Source organism: Oncorhynchus masou, chromosome 13 (assembly GCF_036934945.1).
Source record: "Oncorhynchus masou masou isolate Uvic2021 chromosome 13, UVic_Omas_1.1, whole genome shotgun sequence".
Taxonomy (NCBI): Eukaryota; Metazoa; Chordata; class Actinopteri; order Salmoniformes; family Salmonidae; genus Oncorhynchus; species Oncorhynchus masou.
The window spans coordinates 32,039,044-32,059,301 of record NC_088224.1 but is presented as its reverse complement, the minus strand read 5'-3'; the positions used below and the strand labels follow the sequence as shown (position 1 = coordinate 32,059,301).

The window sequence follows — 20,258 nt, the reverse complement described above, 5'->3', positions numbered from 1 at the left end:
AGTAATGATGTACAGATCCTTGCGACACGGGGCCGTGCGTTATCATGCAAAAACATGAGGTGATGGCTGAGGATGAATGGCACGACAATGGGCCTCAGGATCTTGTCATGGTATTTCTGTGCATTCAAATTGCCATTGATAAAATGGAATTGTGTTCATTGTCCTAGCTTATGTCTGCCGTACCATAACCCCACTGGCACCATGGGGCACTTTGTTCACAACGCTGACATCAATACACCGCTCGCCCACACAACACCATACACGCTGCTTTCCATCTTCCCGGTACAGTTGAAACCGGGATTTATCTGTCAAGAGCATACTTCTCCAGCATGCCAGTGGTCATCCAAGGTGAGAATTTTCCCACTGAAGTCAGTTTACGATGCTGAACTGCAGTCAAGTCAAGACCCTGATGAGGACGACTGGCACACAGATGATTTTCCTGATTTCTGACAGTTTGTGCAGAAATTCTTCGGTTGTGCAAACCCACAGTTTCATCAGCTGTCTGGGTGATTGGTTTTAGACAATCCCGCAGGTGAAAAAGCCGAATGTGGAAGTCCTGGGCAGGTGTGGTTACACGTGGTCTGCGGTTGTGAGGCCGGTTTGACATACTGCCAAATTCTCTAAAATGACTTTTGAGACAGCTTATGGTAGAGAAATTAAGATTACATTTTCTGGCAACAGCTCTGGTAGACATTCCTGCGGTCAGCATGCCAATTGTATGTTCCCTCAAAACTTGAGACATCTGTGGCATTGTGTTGTGTGGCATTTTATTTTCCCCAGCACAAGGTGCACCTGTGTAATGATCATGCCGTTTAAACAGCTTCTTGATAAGCCACACCTGTCAGGTGGATGAATTATCTTGGCAAAGGAGAAATGCTCAATAACAAGGATGTAAACAAATTTGTGCACAAACTTTGAGCAAAATAATCTTTTTGTGGGTATGGAACATTTCTGGGATATTTTATTTCAGCTCATGAAACATGGGACCAACACTTTACACTTCATCCATTTAAGAATGATGGAGGCCACTGTGTTCTTGGGGACCTTCATTGCTGCAGAAATATTTTGCTACCCTTCCCCAGATCTGTGCCTCGATACAACCCTGTATCGGAGCTCTACGCACAATTCCGACGACCTCATTGCTTGGTTTTTGCTCTGACATGTACTGTCAACTGTGGGACCTTATATAGATAGGGGTGTGCCTTTCCAAATCATGTCCAATCAATAGACTTTTGAATTTTCCAGAGGTCGACTCCAATCAAGTTGTAGAAACATCTCAAGGATGATCAGTGGAAATAGGATGCACCTGAGCTTAATTTCGAGTCTCATAGCAAAGTGTCTGAATACTTATGTAAATAAGGAATTTCTGTTTTTCATTTTGAATACATTTACAGTCATTTCTAAAAACCTATTTTCGCTTTGTCATTATGGGTATTGTGAGTAGATTGCTGAGGATTGTTGTTTATTTACATTTACATTTAAGTTTATTTAATGCTTCTCCCTGCTTCTTGGTCCTAAGCTTTGGGATCGTTAAAAGGCCAGTGCCAAAGGACCTGAAGGACCTACTGGAACATTAATAATTTAGCTGTTTGAAAACCAATTTATCCAGAATCGAGTTGTGTAACATTATTATCCAACAAGTTTGTAGTCATAAGCTTGATGTCATCATTGCATGCTAGGAATATGGGACCAAATACTAAACATTTTACTTATTTCATACACTATAAGTACATTTGTTCAAATACTTAACTTCTTAAAATTGGGGGGGCTAGATACATAAAGTGGGGAAGAACTGGGATGAAAGGTACACAATTTTCTTACGTACTCAGAGATAGAGCGAGAGCCACCATATTTTACGATAAACCATTTATACATGTCCTCAACCATTAGCAACTGTAATTTCATTTCTAGGTTAAAGGAGTTCAAATGAAATAGACAGAGAACAGAACAACCACAACGTTACTTTTGTACCGACTGCGGGCCGAAGTAACACGGGCTTTGTCAGAAGGGCTTGCGAGAAGTGCACAATATCTGTGTCATGACTGTCCACGAGAATCCAAATAGGTCAGATTAGGTTTGCAATGAATAACTTCAGTCAGATCCCCTCTTACCCGTAGAGGGGGAAGGAAAGAACTAGTGGGGATTAACAACTCACATACTGTTGTAAATCAAGGGAGAAGATCCAGGAATGTGCTCTCCAAATCCACCAAAGGAGTGTGCTTTGTCTCAACAAACATTTTTCCCACTGAAACTCGTAACACTTTCAAAAGCAAATACTGGAACAACATTTCTAATGTAGAACATGGGGAACGGTCAGAGGCGATCTGTAGAACACTAATGTCATTTTTGTTTGTTATTTTGTGATGTCATTAAAAATGTTATAAAATAAATACTGTTACTTGGAAAGTATACCCACTACAGTACATATATGAAGTTTCCATACTATGCGTTGTGCATATAATATGAAAAATGATTAAAGTGTTTTGTTAAGAGAGGGATGTGATGTGAGAAGCTGTAAAAATTAATTGTTTTCTATAACTTTGCACTGTGACTAGTAACCGCCCTGAAGTGAGGTCAGAGTGCCAGTCAGCCTGCCGGAACCGCCCCTTTTGAGCAAAAGGTATAAATTATGTGTTAAGAAAAAAAACACATTAGACCGGAAAAAGCGTGAAGCGGCAGCTGCACGTTTAAAATGTTTTGAACTTTGAATCTCAACACGAGGTGGACACGATAAACTTACCTCCCCAGGCAATATCTGGTACAGCTGATTAGCTGTTGTAAGTAAAGTATCTTCGAAAGTGAATTTAAGTAGGACCATCCTGTTACTCTGCTCAAACCATCATTACGCTACTCTCATCACCCCACTGGGGAACCATCGATATAGCTGGCTAGCCTATCTTCAAAGAAGCCTCTTCAAGAGTGAATGGAAGGAAAGTCAACTCTGTAGTTCTTTTCAGGACTACACGGCAAGTCACAGGATACCGGACAACTACAAGGAAGGACAACAGTAGAAGACTTGTTGGAACCATTTCGGACAATCAGAGCCTTACAAGCGTGCCGCGAAAAGGCCCAATCCCCTTTCCAAGGCTGCCCTATTCACAGAGAGATCCCCGGCGAACCCTGGCATTTCACGAAAATACATTTATGATTTCTTACCTAAAGTGGGTGGCGGTTCGTGTGCAAAGTATATGGTTATTGTAGGTGAGAGTAGTTTCTGAATGTACCAATGTTAAGTGTCTCTGTCCCTCTCTCTCTCCATCTCTTCTTTCAAGCAGCCATGTTTTTGACATTCCACTAGGGATCTGTTTTCAGCATATTAAGTATCCAATCAATAACCGTTGCAAAGTGTGTATGTTTATCCTGTGTTCGCATTTAATTAGCTAGTAAATTAATAATTAAACCAATTTGTGTTGTACTGAATGATTAGTTTAATTACTTATAATAATTAAATAATTAAATTAATTACTTAAAAATCATACAATGTGATTTTCTAGATTTTTGTTTTAGATTCCGTCACTCACAGTTGAAGTGTACCTATGATAAAAATGACAGACCTCTACATGCTTTGTAAGTAGGAAGAACTGCAAAATCGGCAGTGCATCAAATACTTGTTCTCCCCACTGTATGTAAGAATGCTGTTCATTGACTACAGCTCAGCATTCAACACCATAGTACCCTCCAAGCTCATTATCAAGCTGGAGGACCTGGGTCTCAATCCCTCTCTGTGCAACTGGGTCCTGGAATTTCTGACGGGCCGCCCCCAGGTGGTGAAGGTAGGAAACAACATCTCCACTTTGCTGACTCTCAACACTGGGGCTCCACAACGGTGTGTGCTCAGTTCTCTCCTGTCCTCCCTGTTCACCCACGACTGTGTGGCCACGCACGCCTCCAACTCAATCATCAACTCAATCATCAAGTTTGCAGATGACACAACCGTAGTAGGCATGATAACCAACAACAATGAGACAGCCTACTGGAAGGAGGTGAGGGCACTCAGGGTGTGGTGTCAGGAAAACAAAGTCTTGCTCAATGTCTACAAACCAAAGGAGTTGATCGTGGACTTCAGGAAACAGCAGAGGGAGCACCCCCCTATCCACATCGAAGGGACAGCAGTAGGGATGGTGGAAAGTTTTAAGTTCCTGGGCGTACACATCACAGAGGAACTGAAAAGTTCCACCCACACAGACAGTGTAGTGAAGTTGCGCCTCTTCAACCTCAGGAGGCTGAAGAAGTTTGGCCTGTCTTCCAAATCCCTGACTAACTTTTACAGATCCACAATTGAGAGCATCTTGTCGGGCTGTATCACAGCCTGGTACGGCAACTGCACCGACCTCAACTGCAAGGCTCTCCAGAGGGTGGTGCGGTCTGCACAATGCATCACCGGGGCCAATAGAAGCTGTTTTTCAATCTCTCAGTCCCAGCTTTGATGCACCTGTACTGACCTCACCTTCTGGATGATAGCGGTGTGAACCTACAACACCCGATGTCACAGGCCAAAAAGATCATCAAGGAAAACAACCACCTTGATTATCGTTTTGGCCTGTGACATCGGGTGTTGTAGGTTCACACCGCTATCATCCAGAAGGTGAGGTCAGCACAGGTGCATCAAAGCTGGGACTGAGAGATTGAAAAACAGCTTCTATCTCAAAGCCATCAGACTGTTAAATAGCCATCACTAACTCAGAGAGGCTGCTGCCTACACTGAGACCCAATCACTGGACACTTTAGTCACTTTAAACAATGCCACTTTAAATAATTCCACTTTATATACCTTCTATTGCACCTTGACTATGCCACTTTGCCATTGCTCATCCATATATTCACCACTTTAGATGTGTGTGTATTAGGTAGTTGTTGGGAATTGTTAGATATTACTTGTTAGATATTACTGCACTGTTGGAACTAGAAGCACAAGCATTTCGCTACACTCACATTAACATCTGCTAACCACGTGTATGTGACCAATAAAATTTGATTTGATGTCTGGAACCGTAAAATGTTTTTATCACAGCTCTACAAAAAACACGTCTTTCTTTTATTACTTTCCCTCGCTCAAAACAACTTTTGTATATAACTGGTTGAAATGTTGTTGCAAGCGTACAGATTTTTTGCTGGGAAGTTGTCTTCCTCATTAGGCACATGCGTGTGTCATTACGTTATTCTAGCTTCTGTGTTATATGAGAAAATGGGCGTGTTACTTCCGCACCATGTTACTTTCCTCATGGTTTTGTGGTGAGGACTAGATGGTATACCGCTACGAACAGAATCTACTTTTCATAGGTTAGAAGAACTTACACAGCAGGTTATGATAATTAACATAGCAGGTTAAAATAATTAGGTAAAGGTTAGGACATTGCTTAGGTTAATGCTTAATTAAAATGCAAATATTCTGCCCGAAACAACAACAAAAAGACGATTTATGCAATGTTGGTGTCACTTCCATCTGTAGTGTCATACACTTATCTGTTTCACCTGTCCTTGTGCTTGTCTTCAACCCCCTCCAGGTGTCGCCCCTCTTTCCAATTATCCCCTGTGTATTTATACCTGTGTTCTTTGTCTGTTTGTTGCCAGTTCGTCTTGTTCGTTCAAGCTAACCAGCGGTTTCCTGTCAGCGCCTATCGTTTCCCAGCCTCTCTTTCCTCATCTTCCTGGTTTTTGACCTCTGCTTATCCTCACCCTGTACTGCCCGCCTGACCTCTCTGCCTGTCCCTGACCCTGAGTCTGCCTGCCGTCCTGTACCGTTTCTCCACCTTTGGATTACTGAACTCTGCCTGTCCCTGAGTCCGCCTGCCATCCTGTACCTTTGCTGTACCCTGGATTTTCGACCCCTCCTGCCTTGACCTGTCTTTGCCCGCCCCTGTTGCAACAATAAACATTGTTACCTCGACAGTCTGCACCTGGGTCTTACCTTGATTCCTGATTATGTAGCTGTATACCATGTAGCGACAACCCAGTTCTCCACTGCTTTATTTCAAAACGGTATAAACGATATATATGAAAATTCCCTCAGATGAAAGGTGACATTTTGTACTGACACCTCATATGAAACATTTGCTCTAAAATACAAAATGCTGGAGAAGAGCCAAAAGTATACATTTTTGTTTCACTGTCCAAATAAATACGGAGGGGAGTGTATTGATGTTTTAATCGAGGGAATGGGTTGGTAGTGTATGACCTGTGATGGAGTAAAATGGGTTATTGAAACTAGAATTCCTAAATTGAGGAATTAAATAGATGTTCAATAATCATACACCAAACAAATATGTGAATTGATGTATGATTGGAAACTCATTTCAGTGAAAATTAATAGACTACAAATTACAATAGATACCACAGAACCAGTTTGTTTCCAAGTTTTAATGATGTTCTGGATTACTGCTGTCTGTCTTTGCATGTCAACAACATTCGTCTTGGCACATTCTTCTTGGCACAAAAAATACTTTCTAGGGAGTTTTTCCTAGCCAACATGATTCTACACATGCATTGCTTGCTGTTTGGGGTTTTAGGCTGGGTTTCTGTACAGCACTTTGTGACATCAGCTGATGTTAGAAGGGCTTTATAAATACATTTGATTGATTGATTAATTGATTGACTTTAAGCAGAGGGTTGAAAGCTTGTCGGGTTCTTGTTGGATTGGTTTTGACTGATTGTAAGCCCATGGAGCTGTTGATTCGGTCCGAGGTGATAAGGTTATTGAAAAATAACTGCTTTATTGTCCGAGGGACTTGGTCTGGTCCATCAGCTTGCGGAAGAGGTCTTCCATCTGAGCCTGGAAGTTGTCGACCAGAGGCTTAAGCTGGGCCTGCATGTTCTCAGCCAGGGGCTTCAGCTGGGCCTGCATATTGTCGGCCAGGGGTGCCAGCTGGGCCTGGATCTGCTGCAGCTGGGCCTTTCCATCCTCTACGAAGGTCCTGTTTGGAAGGAAGCTGGTGGTTAATGGTCTGAATATTGACAAAGGGAGTGCAAAAAATCTTATTTGAAAATAAGATCGAAACACATTGCCTGTTAAAGCTTTTGCAGGTCATTAGCATTTTTTATATCTCATGTATATGATTGTTGCGAAGCATCCATTCTTTAGCATTATTTTTGACTGCTATTTATTGTAAATTATGCAAAAGAATGAAGATGAGTTGTGGGTTTTTTTCACAGATAATTGTTTAAAAAATGTCACTCACTCTGAATGGATCTTCTGCACTAGCTCCTGAGTGGTGGAGGTCAGCTGAGCTGACAGATCCTGGAAATACTGTGCCAGCTTCTCAACCTCCGGGGACTGTGTTGCTTGGCTTCCTATGGGTAGCCAGAGGATAACTTCATTAACAAATTCCAACATTGTACTCAAACCATTTTTGCCCATACAGCATACAACAGCACATACAAGACTCTCTCTACATACAGTAATTTAAAATACATGAGTTATAAATAAATCCACCAACTCTGCAATATAATATTCCTATATGTTGCATATCTCTCAGTATTGTTGTATTATACACTGAGTATACTGAACATTAGGAACACCTTTTGCACTCAGAAGAGCCCTAAATTTATCGGGCATGGACTCTACAAAGTGTCGAAAGCATTCCACAGGGATGCTGACTCATGTTGACTCCAATGCTTCCCACAGTTGTGTCAAGTTGGCAGGATTTTCTTTGGGTGGTAGACCATTCTTGATACACACGGGAAACTGTTAAGCGCGAAAACCCAGCAGCATTGCAGTTCTTGACACGAACTGGTGCTCCTGGCACCTTATACCATATCCCGTTCAAATGGACTTAAATATTTTCACCCTCTGAATAGCACACATACACAATCCATGTCTTAATTGTCTCAAGGTTTAAACATCCTTATTTAACCTGTCTCCTCCCCTTTATCTACACTGATTGAAGTGGATTTAACAAGTGACATCAATAAGGGATCATAGCTTTCGCCTGGATTCACCTACTCAGTCTATGTGAGGGAAAGAGCAGTTGTTCTTAATGTTTTGTACACTCAGTGCAACGTGCACATATATGAAATATAGTTATAGAACCACATAATCTCCATACAGAATGCAATCTATGAGACTGTGTGTGTACGTGTTTTTGTTTCAGCTATGATTGTGTATTTAATTCTGAGTGCTACCACAGGGGAGAAGCTAACGATAGAGTGTTCCTTTCACTTGTGAAGATTTTTCACTTACCATGTGCCAGAGCGAGCACGACAACTAGGGCGGCAAGGGAGAACTTCATGACTGCTGAGTATGGCACCTGAGGAGAATGAAAGGGCTAGGATTAGCTTGACCCCATAGGTCTGTGGAGGCATGGTTTGATCACCGGATGGCTGTGGTGTAAAGTAACTAAGTCGATTTTTGGTGGTATGTTTACATTACTTTACTATTCATATTTTTTGACAACTTGTACTTTTACTCCACCACATTCTTAAGGAAAATATGTACTTTTTAATCCCATACATTTCCCCTGACACATAAAAGTACGTGTTACATTTCAAATGCTCAGGCTGGAGAGAAATATGGTCCAATTCACACACAACGCATTGTCATCACGACTGCCTCTTATCTGGTGGACTCACTAAACACAAATATTGCGTTTTGTAAATTATGTCTGAGTGTTGGAGTTTGCCCCTGTGGTTGTCCGTATATTTAAAACACAAGAACATCGTGTTGTCTGGTTTGTATAATATAAGGAATTTTATGTGGACACATAGTATTTACTTTTTAAATTTTTACTTTAGTACATTTACTCAAGTAGTATTTTACTGTGGGACATTCACTTTTACTTGAGTCATTTTATATTAAGGTATCTTGATTTTTACTCATGTATGACAATTGAGTACTTTTTCTCACCACTCCCGGGTGGTAGGATTGCCATCCCTAAAGCATTTTGTGGTTTCAAGGAATTTCTCTTGGTATAACAAATAAGGGCACTCAGTGGCAGGTTTTGGATCAGATAAACTTAACTCAGTTAATTCAGGAAGATTTCAAATCATAATTAATTGGTTTAACAGTAATGGAGTAATAGTAATAGTAATGGCTCCTGAGTGGCGCAGTGGTCTGAGGCACAGTATCTTCGTACTAGAGGTGTCACTACAGACCCTGGTTTGATTCTAGGCTGTATTACAACCGGCTGTGATTGGGAGTCCCATATGGCGGAGCACAATTTGTCCAGCGTTGTTAGTGTTTGGCTGGGGTAGTCCGTCATTGTAAATAAGAAGTTGTTCTTAATTGACTTACATCGTTAAAGAAAAGAAAAATACCCCATACCCCTGACTCCCTAGTAAATTGCAACTTCTGCCTGTCTGAGCAAATTTGTAATGGAATTAAACATGGACTCTGTTTCATTTACATCTTTATTTGCCTTTCTGAATTCACTGAGAAGAATCATCTTGATTCATATTGACAGTTTACCTCTTAAAACACAGGAATAAAACATCTATCAAGCACTTTAAAGATCACCTTCTCAACTACTGCTGATAACAACACCGTTTAAATGAGCAGCTTACAATCTGGTTGGGAAGAAATGTCCCTCTTCAATTAAATGCACATCAGTTTTTATGTTTTTACTACTAAATAACATATTGCAAGAAAATCTAATATTTTACCATATCAAACATAAGAGTTCCTTGGCAGAGAAAGAGAGAGGACTACTCACCTGAATTGCATGACAGTTTAGGCCGGACGGTATCTTTCCTTGGGCCTCCCAAACGTCTTATAGTCCTTCAGGAACGATTGGGGCCACCCCAGATCAAGCCCCATGGCTGCGTAGGCTGAAGTACTGGACTATCATTGGATGTTTATTCTAGCATGTGACTGCAGGCTGACCCTTGCTGCTCAGCTTGCCACTGGTGTGATCCACTCTAAAGTCCAAGAGTCCCCCTCTTGCGTAGGAGTGCTGATTGCTCAAACGCAGTAGGCGTCTTGTCTGGTTTAAGAAAATGTACACGGGACATTTTCTCATGAGAAATAACACAAAACAAGTTGTTCGAACACAACAAGAATTGCGATGGAAACATGGCAGCCACAACACAGTCTAGATGGGTCAGCCTTAAAATGACTAAGTTAAGCAGTTTCTGACTGTCTGTGTGAATACCATAATAGCTGTTTATGTTTTCTGTTCTATTTCATGTGTGTGTACTGCTTTAAACCAGATCATCTACGAATATACAGATTAATTTTCCCAATTTTTCCAAATCGGATAAATAAAAGTAAATCGATTTAAATATATTGGTAATAAAGATAAATTGGTAATAGTAGAATTACAATAAAAGTAATATGCTGTAAAAGAAAATTACTAAAATTACTTATCTTTGAAGTTCCAAGCCATGGAATATGTTAGTCAGTTTCCATTACATAAAATTGTGTGATTTATGAGAGGAGATATAGCAAGTTTTCATGTTCCATTGAATATGAACGATGATATTTAGGGATGATTGAGGGAAATGTTATTTACAAATGTTGCTGTGTGTGTAGAAATTGTTCCCTTGGTAAATAAAGACTTTGCAGGGTCAAATCTGACTCATTTATACCAACTGCAACATTAATTAAGAAAAGGCCCAGGACCTTGAGTTCAAAACTAATGTAGAATTTATACTTATACATAATATTTAATACTCAATATTTGTCTCATTTTACACACTAAGAGGAGTGTTAAAATTGGTTACAAATGTTGAGTATTACACCATCAGGAATTTCAAACTAAAGCTACATGTAGATTTTATGCTATACACAGTTGAAGTCAGAAGTTTACATACACTTAGGTTGGAGTCATTAAAACACGTTTTTCAACCACTCCACAAATTTCTTGTTCACAAACTATAACTTTGGCAAATCGGTTAGGACATCTACTTTGTGCACGACACAAGTCATTTTTCCAACAATTGTTTACAGGCAGATAATTTCACTTATATTTTACTCTATCACAATTCCAGTGGGTCAGAAGTTTACATACACTAAGTTGACTGTGCCTTTTAAACAGCTTGGAAAATTCCAGAAAATGATGTCAAGGGTTTAGAAGCTTCTGATAGGCTAATTGACATCATTTGAGTCAATTGGAGGTGTACCTTTGGATGTATTTCAAGGCCTAACTTCAAACTCAGTGCCTCTTTGCTTGACATCATGGGAAAATCAAAAGAAATCAGTCAAGACCTCAGAAAAAATGGCAGATCGCCACAAGTCTGGTTCTTCCGGCAATTTCCAAACGCTTAAAGGTACCATGTCCATCTGTACAAACAATAGTACGCAAGTATAAACACCATGCGACCACGCAGCCGTCATACCGCTCAGGAAGGAGACGCATTCTGCCTCCTAGAGATGAATGTACTTTGGTGCGAAAAGTGCAAATCAATCCCAGAACAACAGCAAAGGACCTTGTGAAGATGTTGGAGGAAACAGACACAAAAGTATCTATATCCATAATAAAACGTGTCCTACATCGACATAACCTGAAAGGCCGCTCAGCAAGGAAGAAGCCACTGCTCCAAAACCGCCATAAAAAAGCCAGACGACAGTTCGCAACTGCATATGGGGACAAAGATCATACTTTTTGGAGAAATGTCCTCTGGTCTGATGAAACAAAAATAGAACTGTTTGGCCATAATGACCATCATTATGTTTGGAGCGAAACCGTGAAGCACAGGGGTGGCAGCATCCTGTTGTGGGGGTGCTTTGCTGCAGGAGGGACTTGTGCACTTCACAATATAGATGGCTTCATGAGGAAGGACAATTATGTGGATACATTGAAGCAACATCTCAAGAAATCAGTCAGGAAGTTAAAGCTTGGTCACAAATGGGTCTTCCAAACGGACAATGACCCCAAGCATACTTCCAAAGTTGTGGCAAAATGCTTAAGGACAACAATGTCAAGGTATTGGAGTGTCCCTGACCTCAATCCTATAGACTGTATATACATTACCATTCAACAGTTTTGGGTCACTTAGAAATGTCTTTGTTTTTGAAGGAAATGCCATTTTTCTGTCCATGAAAATAACATAAAATTGATCAGAAATACAGTGTAGACGTTGTTAATGTTGAAATTACTATTGCATGGCTGATTTTTAATGGAATATCTACATAGGCGTGCAGAGGCCCATTATCAGCAACCATCACTCCTGTGTTCCAATGGCAAGTTGTGTTGGCTAATCCAAGTTTATCATTTTGAATGGCTAATTGATTGTTGGAAAACCCTTTTGCAATTATGTTAGCACAGCTGAAAACTTTGTCCCATTAAAGAAGCAATGAAACTGGCCTTCTTTAGACTAGTTGAGTATCTGGAACATCAGCATTTGTGGCCTCGATTACAGGCTCAAAATTGCCAGAAACAAAGGACTTTCTTCTGAAACTCGTCAGTCTATTGTTATTCTGAGATAAGAAGGCTATTCCATGCGAGAAATTGTCAAGAAACTGAAGATCTCGTATAACGCTGTGTACTACTCCTTTCACAGAACAGGGCAAACTGGTTCTAACAGAATAGAAAGAGGAGTGGGAGGCCCAGGTGCACAACTGAGCAAGAGGACAAGTACATTAGAGTGTCTAGTTTGAGAAACAGACGCCTCACAAGTCCTCAACTGGCAGCTTCATTAAATAGTACCCCGCCAAACAGTCTCAACGTCAACAGTGAAGAGGCGACTCCGGGATGCTGGCATTCTAGGCAGAGTACTTCTGTCCAGTGTCTGTGTTCTTTTGCCCATCTTAAACTTTTATTTTTATTGGCCAGTCGGAGATATGGCTTTTTCTTTGCAACTCTGCATAGAAGGCCAGCATCCAGGAGTTGCCTCTTCACTGTTGACTTTGAGACCGGTGTTTTTCGGGTACTATTTAATGGGGCTGCCATATGTGTTATTTCATAGTTTTGATGTCTTCACTATTATTCTACAATTAAGAAAATAGTCAAAATAAAGAAAAACCCTGGAATGAGTAGGTGTCCAAACTTTTGACTGGTACTGTCTCTGTCTGTCTGTCTGTCTGTCTGTCTGTCTGTCTGTCTGTCTGTCTGTCTGTCTGTCTGTCTGTCTGTCTGTCTGTCTGTCTGTCTGTCTGTCTGTCTGTCTGTCTGTCTGTGTATAACTATTTTACATTTTATATTAGTTTATACTGTTATGGCCTTTTACTCATAAATTAAGTTGGTAATATTAGGTCGGATTTCTTTAGTTATTGAAAGATTAGTGGAATCTGTGTGGGTAGCTGGACAGTTAGGATGACTGACAGTGAAGGTGAACAGGTGGTCACGTGTCAGGTGACAGGAATGGATGAGACTGAGGCAGGAATTCCTTTAACCATAAAGTGGTATATTTACTGAGGAGTCTGTGGTGGATTCATGGACGCACAGAACCTCTGGATCAGATGGAGTTAAGGAAGAGAAAGCAGCGAGATCAGGCGATGGCAATTTCCTCCTTTTATGGAGTTGAGATCTGTCGGACATTTCCACCTGACCTAATTAAAGCGCCCCTGGCCCAGCTGAGTAAATGGCAATGAATTAAAGGATTATTCCACCAACTCCGTGGGCCTTTTCTACAGTTATTAAGGGTGGAATTTCTCCACAAACATTTCTATGTGACGTTTGCATGTAACTTGGGGCCGTTTATTTCTGGTGTCTTAGAGAAGGAGTAATGATTTACCTTGGGTTAATCACAGACTGTGTTGATTCATACAATGCCCTTGAGCTCTTGTACTTTCCTTTCAGAAAAATATACAGAAGCTAGGCCTAAGTGTTCACTACTACGGCTTTGAATGCAAAGGGCACTCAATGTCATCTGTTATTTGCAGTGGTGACCCATCATTCAGGGCATGCTGGGCAGAGCCCCACCTGTTTTGAGTCCCACAAACATAATGAATGGTCCAGAAATATATGAATTAGTGAAAAAAATTATTACATTTGTACAGTATATATATTTTTATTTTTATTTTTGGTTGCCTGTTTTGCATGTTATTTTGCATTAATAAGTGTCACATATCAGTTTGAAAACAATGTCAAAAAATAAATAATCTTTGAGTTAATAAAGCCACATACAAACATTAAGTAAGGCAACTCCAAAATGCAGGCGTTTCAGCATAGCTCAGTGCTTTCTGTGGTGGTGGGGCAGCCAAAGGAAAATACGGAGCGTAGGGGTTGGTCAAGTTCTCAAGTTTCCCCATGATTGGTTCAATGTTATGTCAGTCATGGGGACACTACGTCACTAAAAAATCTACGGGGAGAGCTCGAAAATTCAAGCCCCTTGGGTGCTGCCATACAGTTACATTAGAAGTGCCCATCCAAGAAGGCTCAAGGTCATTGGCACAGATAAAATGACGTCAAATCACGTTATATCTACCGCAGCTTTGAATGGACTGATCATGTCAACATCATACTTTCAAAATCTTAGCTAGCTAGACAAGCAGTCATAATCATGAGTCAAGTCGACAATCTACTGGCAAATCCTTTACAATCCTTGTCATATGAAGAGAAATTATAGATAAAATGTATCGGTACTCATTGGCCATTGGACATAAATATTACACAACAACTTGGAAATTGCAAATTCAACAATGAGTGGTTTGGAAAGAATCAGTGGCTAACTGCAAGTATTGCAAAGCAATCATTAGCCTGATTTTTCAGGGTGTGTGGTCCAAGTCTGGGTTTAAGGGTCTCTTTACCAAGCTTATAAATAATAAACATACAACACCACGGGCCAGTAAAGGTTGTATACATTGGCCATGCTGACAATCCAACATGACTTCTGCGGCGTTCAAAACAACTGGAAACTTGGTACTGGGAAATCTCAGACTTCAGTGAGTTCAAGACAACTGGGAACTCTGAAAAAAAACTAGTTCCAATTGGGAAAATACGTAGTGAACGGTCATCCAACTCGGAATTCCAAGTCAGGAACTCTGGCCTCTTTCTTGAGCTCCAACCTGAAGTTCACTGACGTCATGATTCAACCTTGTTTTTTTCTGAGTTTGCAGTTGTCTTGAATGCACCTTAAATCCAGAGAATGCCAGACTTTGATGGCAATGTTTGATGATAAAATTTGCCTACTAACTTAGCCTACTTAGCCTACTTAGCCTGTTTTTGTAGAGAAATATAATCATTGAATATTGTAAGAGCTTTCATTGTCTGCATATTCACCCCCTTTATTTATCCGACGGTTCTAACTTGGTGTACAGGGAGAATACTATAAGAACGGCCCATGTTCTGAATTCTGTCACTGTACATTTCAAAAGTGCTGAACAAATTGACTACGTCCTTCCTTGCTCGGTCATAAATTACAGATTACAAATTACAGATTGACTCTTATCCGCTCATCCTCCCCTTATGCCATAGTTTGTACATGTCAATTGTCAGTAGAAACCACATTTGTTTAAGCAAGTCAGCCATATCAGCTATGGTTTTTTGAAAGTCAGTAAATGAGGCTGAATGAACTGTTTCACTGCCAGACAAAGCTCTGCTGATCGCCAGGTGTAGCAGTGGTAAGGATTCACTCCATGGTGCTGAAAAGAAAGCTCTGCTGTTGGGACAGCTGTATGTAGGCCCTAACAGTTTGTGGGCACTGTTTGTCACCGTTTTAGTGTAATTCATGTATTGGTTAGTGTTGTGTTGTGTAGGGGCTTTGCTTGCATGCATCTAAAAAAAAATGTGTCTGCCCCACCAAGATTTACATGCTAAAATCGCCACTGGTTATTTGGTGAAGATGCAAGTCCAGGATGACAAACAGAAACAGGGGGAAATGCAGAGAAAGTAGTGACAATGTATTAAAAGCTTGCGTTCTTGGGATCTGTTGTGATATCATGTCAAATACTTAAGAGATAGATTTTGGTTGCTGTGGCAGCTAGTAACAAAATGGAAATTGTCTACGGAGCTAAAAAGGTATTTGAAAGGGCAATGTAGAATGAATCTAAAACGTTTTATTTTACTGTTTGGACCCCATCCTGACAATGCTATGAAAGCTCTCTTTGGACTACCTAAGTGTATCATCACCAGAAAAGAGTCATGTAACCTCATTTGATCTGAGCAGGATTCTTGCTATGACAACGCGTTTGGTCAAAGGTCAGCCTTCTTCCTAATCTATTAGGTTATAGATACAGGTAACTGCCAAAATAAAGGAAACACCAACATAAAGCATGTTAATAGGGCATTGGGCCACCATGAGCCAGAACAGCTTCAATGCACCTTGGAATAGATTCAACAAGTATCTGGAACTCTTTTGGAGGGATGCGACCATTCTTCCATGAGAAATTCAATCATTTGTGTTGGAAAACGCTGCCACAGGCGCCGCTCCAGAATCTCCCATAAATGTTCAATTTGGTTGAGACCTATTGACTGAGACCACTCGTGCCCTGTGGATGGGGGCATTGTTATTATATTGGAGATAGACAAGAAATGGTATGCAAAATAATAGCCAAAATAATGGCCTGCCCAGCACTTTTATACATAATTGTTTAATTAACTCAGAAACCACACTTGTGTGGAAGCACGTGCTTTAAATAAACTTTGTATCCATCAATTACTCAAGTGTTTCCATTATTTTGGCAATTACCTTTATATCACCAACATGGAGCTGATATGGGCTGATATGCTAGATATCTCATGTATTCCACATGTGTTTTAAATAGGCATGCTATGATCTGCTTCTGAAATTGTACAGAATCTTCAGGAAAATTAAAGGCACAATCAGAGATTTTTCTTGATACTGCAAGTAATGATATAATTCCCACCGATTATTGAAGAAAATAACTTGAGATTCTTACAACCGTCTTTCCCCGTCATAACCCAAAATGTAAGGTTGCTTTGCTCAGTTGTTTGTAAATAACATTGATGTTAACAAAAATGTCCAGCTTCAAAATATGTTAAACATACAGTCTGGGATTGATTTTTGTTCTTCTTTTAAATATATGATATAGATTTTGGAAGAATATACACTATATATACAAAAGTATGTGTACGTCCCTTCAAATGAGTGGTTTGGGATATTTCAGCTACACCTGTTGCTAAAATTGAGCACACAGCAATCCATTCTCCATAGACAAACATTGGCAGTAGAATGGCCTTACTAAAGAGCTTAGTGACTCTCAACGTGGCACCGTTATAGGATGCCACCTTTCTAAAACAATTCAGTTCATCAAATTTCTGCCCTTCTACTGCTCAGCCGCGAAGTGGTAGGCCACAAGCTCACAGAACTGGACCGCTGAGTGTACCAGTCCCATATTGCCTCTCTTTGGACTAGCCAAGTGTATCATCACCAGAAGAGAGTCACATCATGTAACCTCATTACCTCATTTGATCTGAACAGGATTCTTGCTATGCCAAAGTGTTTGGTCAAAGGTCAGCCTTTTTCCTAATCTACTAGGTTATAGATATACAGTGCCTTGCAAAAGTATTCAGACCACTTGGATTTCTGAAAATTTGATTGTGTTACAAAGTGGGATTAACATGGATTTAATTGTAATTTTTCTGTCAATAATCTACAAAAAATACTCTAATGTCAAAGTGGTAGAAAAATTGTAACATTTTCCAAAGATTAATACAAAACAGATAAATAAATAAAATATAGTCGTTGCATAAGTATTCAGCTCCCTGATACCAGAAATATGTTAGAAACACCGTTGTTGGGGATCATGGCTCGACACCAATTGTCAGCTCTTGCCATAATTTTTCAAGCAGATTTAAGTCAAAACTGTCAAAAATTCAAGAACATTCACTGTCTTCTTGGTAAGCAACTCCAGTGCAGCTTTGGCTTTGTGTTGTAGGTTATTGTCCTGCTGAAAGGTGAATTCCTCTCCCAGTGTCTGGTGTAAAGCAGACGGAAACAGGTTTTGCTCTAGGATTCTGCCTTTGCTTAGCCCTATCCAGTTTCTTTTTATCCTGAAAAACTCCCCATTATTTGTCAATGTCAAGCATACCCATACCATGATGCAGCCACCATCATACTTGAAAAAAAATTACTAAAACAGAGACATAAAAAAGGAACTAAGGTCAGGACGTGACAACCCCAGTGCCTTATCATACTTTATAACCGTTATGTTAATCTCATCAGAACATAAGCCACCACTAGGTAATACATCAGGTGAGGAGAGTAGGGCCAATTGATATAGGCAGCAATGATGAGTATAATGCATTCTGGGAAAGATTTTGAAAATTATATTTGGGAAAACTTTACAGTAGCCCCCCTTGTGTATGCATTCAAGCATACAACCATTATAACCTCTACACTATAACCGCTACATAACCACTACATTATAACATCCATCATAGGAAGTCATAAACATTTGAAACACTGCCGTAAGACATTATAAATGTCATTATAAATGTCACGTATCTCAAGGCACACTATAGTGAATGTCATATTCCCCATAATTCTCCTTTGTTGTTATAGCGAAACATTTCAACTCTATATATCTGACATGGTACAGAGGTCTTGTTTTTTTTATGAAGTCAACTGTGTTGTTTGAAATGATGTGTCATGATGTGTCATGAGTCCTTATTGAGTGTACATTGCAGGCTTATGTAAAGTGACACCAGTTTGGTGTGACATAACAAGCATTTGAACCACATCACAAGCACACGTTCAAATTACTTAGAAAAGTCCCTGACTGAGAGGATGTGGACCGGGGCAGTTGAGTGGGGCTTTGGTTAGCTTCTGCTGGCAGCAGCATGGGATGAACATTCGGGGGGAACAGTCTGTAGCTGCACAGTGCCCTCTACTGATGCATTGCAGGGCTGCCTGACAAAAGCCTGGCCTGAGAGCCATATGAAACATACGTATTTCTGAGCACATCCAAGACATATACCAACTACTGGTGTAGTTCCTTTAGACATAAACGAAAGTAGAGAGGTTTTTTGAGAGGTTGGTCAGGGAATATTGGTGGGCGTAATACGGGAATGTTTAATAATTTAAAAGTTGCGTGTTCGTATCGCATTGGGGACAACTGTAGCATTTTACCTAACCCTTCCCCTAACCCTTATACTAAACGTAAAACCATATACTGGAGTGGGCCGAATCAGGAGTGTTTCTTGCCGGTCTTAAACAAATGTACTTTGAAAAAGAAGTATACACCTCACACACATGGTTATGGGCATAACAAAAAGAAGACACGTACGATGTCAGATACAGTGCCTTGCGAAAGTATTCGGCCCCCTTGAACTTTGCGACCTTTTGCCACATTTCAGGCTTCAAAAATAAACATATAAAACTGTATTTTTTTGTGAAGAATCAACAACAAGTGGGACACAATCATGAAGTGGAATGACATTTATTGGATATTTCAAACTTTTTTAACAAATCAAAAACTGAAAAATTGGGCGTGCAAAATTATTCAGCCCCCTTAAGTTAATACTTTGTAGCGCCACCTTTTGCTGCGAATTACAGCTGTAAGTCGCTTGGGGTATGTCACAAACCAGGAATAATCACGCACAAACCAGCAGCTCGCCGACACCGGCCTCGGGGATGACCCGGAGGACAAGACACAGGGCAATCTGGGTGGAGACGATGAAATTCCTGCAGCAAGGAAGGGTCCAGGATGTCCTCCACCGGCACCCAGCATCTCTCCTCCGGACCGTACCTCTCCCACTCCACGAGGTACTGAAGGCCCCTCGCCCGATGCCTTGAGTCCATGATGGCTCGCACAGTATACGCGGGGCCCCCTCGAAGTCCAGAGGGGGCGGAGGAACCTCCCGCACCTCACACTGCTGGAGCGGACCAGCCACCACCGGCCTGAGGAGAGACACATGGAAAGAGGGGTCAATACGATAATCAGGGGGGAGCTGTAACCTATAACATACCTCGTTCAGTCTCCTTAGGACGTTAAATGGCCCCACAAACCACGGACCCAGCTTCCGGCAGGGCAGGCAGGTTTGTGGTCGAGAGCCAGACCCGGTCTCCCGGTGCATATACCGGAGCCTCACTGCGCTGGCGGTCGGCGCTCGCCTTCTGTCGCCTATTGGCCCGTTGCAGGCGTACATGGGCAGCGTCCCAGGTTTCCTCAGAGCACCGAAACCATTCATCCACCGCAGGTGCCTCGATCTGGCTCTGATGCCACGGTGCCAGAACCGGCTGATAACCTAGTACACACTGAGTGGCGGAGGGAGTTTTGGGCCATCTCTGCCCAGGGGATGAAAGTTGATCACTCCCCCAGCCGGTCCTGGCAGTAAGACCGGAGAAACCTGCCCACATCCTGGTTAACTCTCTCCACCTGCCCATTGCTTTCGGGGTGAACCCCTGAGGTCAGGCTGACCGAGACCCCCAGACGTTCCATGAACGCGCTCCAGACCCTTGATGTGAACTGTGAACCCTATATC

General features: G+C 41.1%; 1 protein-coding gene across 1 annotated transcript; it reads right to left on the bottom strand.

Annotated features, from left to right (window-relative positions):
- Positions 1-6,338: 6,338 nt before the first annotated feature.
- Positions 6,339-9,769, bottom strand: LOC135552095 (type-4 ice-structuring protein-like). Its single transcript, XM_064983493.1, has 4 exons — positions 9,645-9,769; positions 8,177-8,243; positions 7,176-7,287; positions 6,339-6,911 (listed from the first exon to the last, which is right to left on the bottom strand). The coding sequence occupies exons 2-4, from the start codon at positions 8,223-8,225 to the stop codon at positions 6,710-6,712; spliced, it is 363 nt and encodes a 120-aa protein (XP_064839565.1). The 5' UTR covers positions 8,226-8,243; positions 9,645-9,769; the 3' UTR covers positions 6,339-6,709.
- Positions 9,770-20,258: the final 10,489 nt, after the last annotated feature.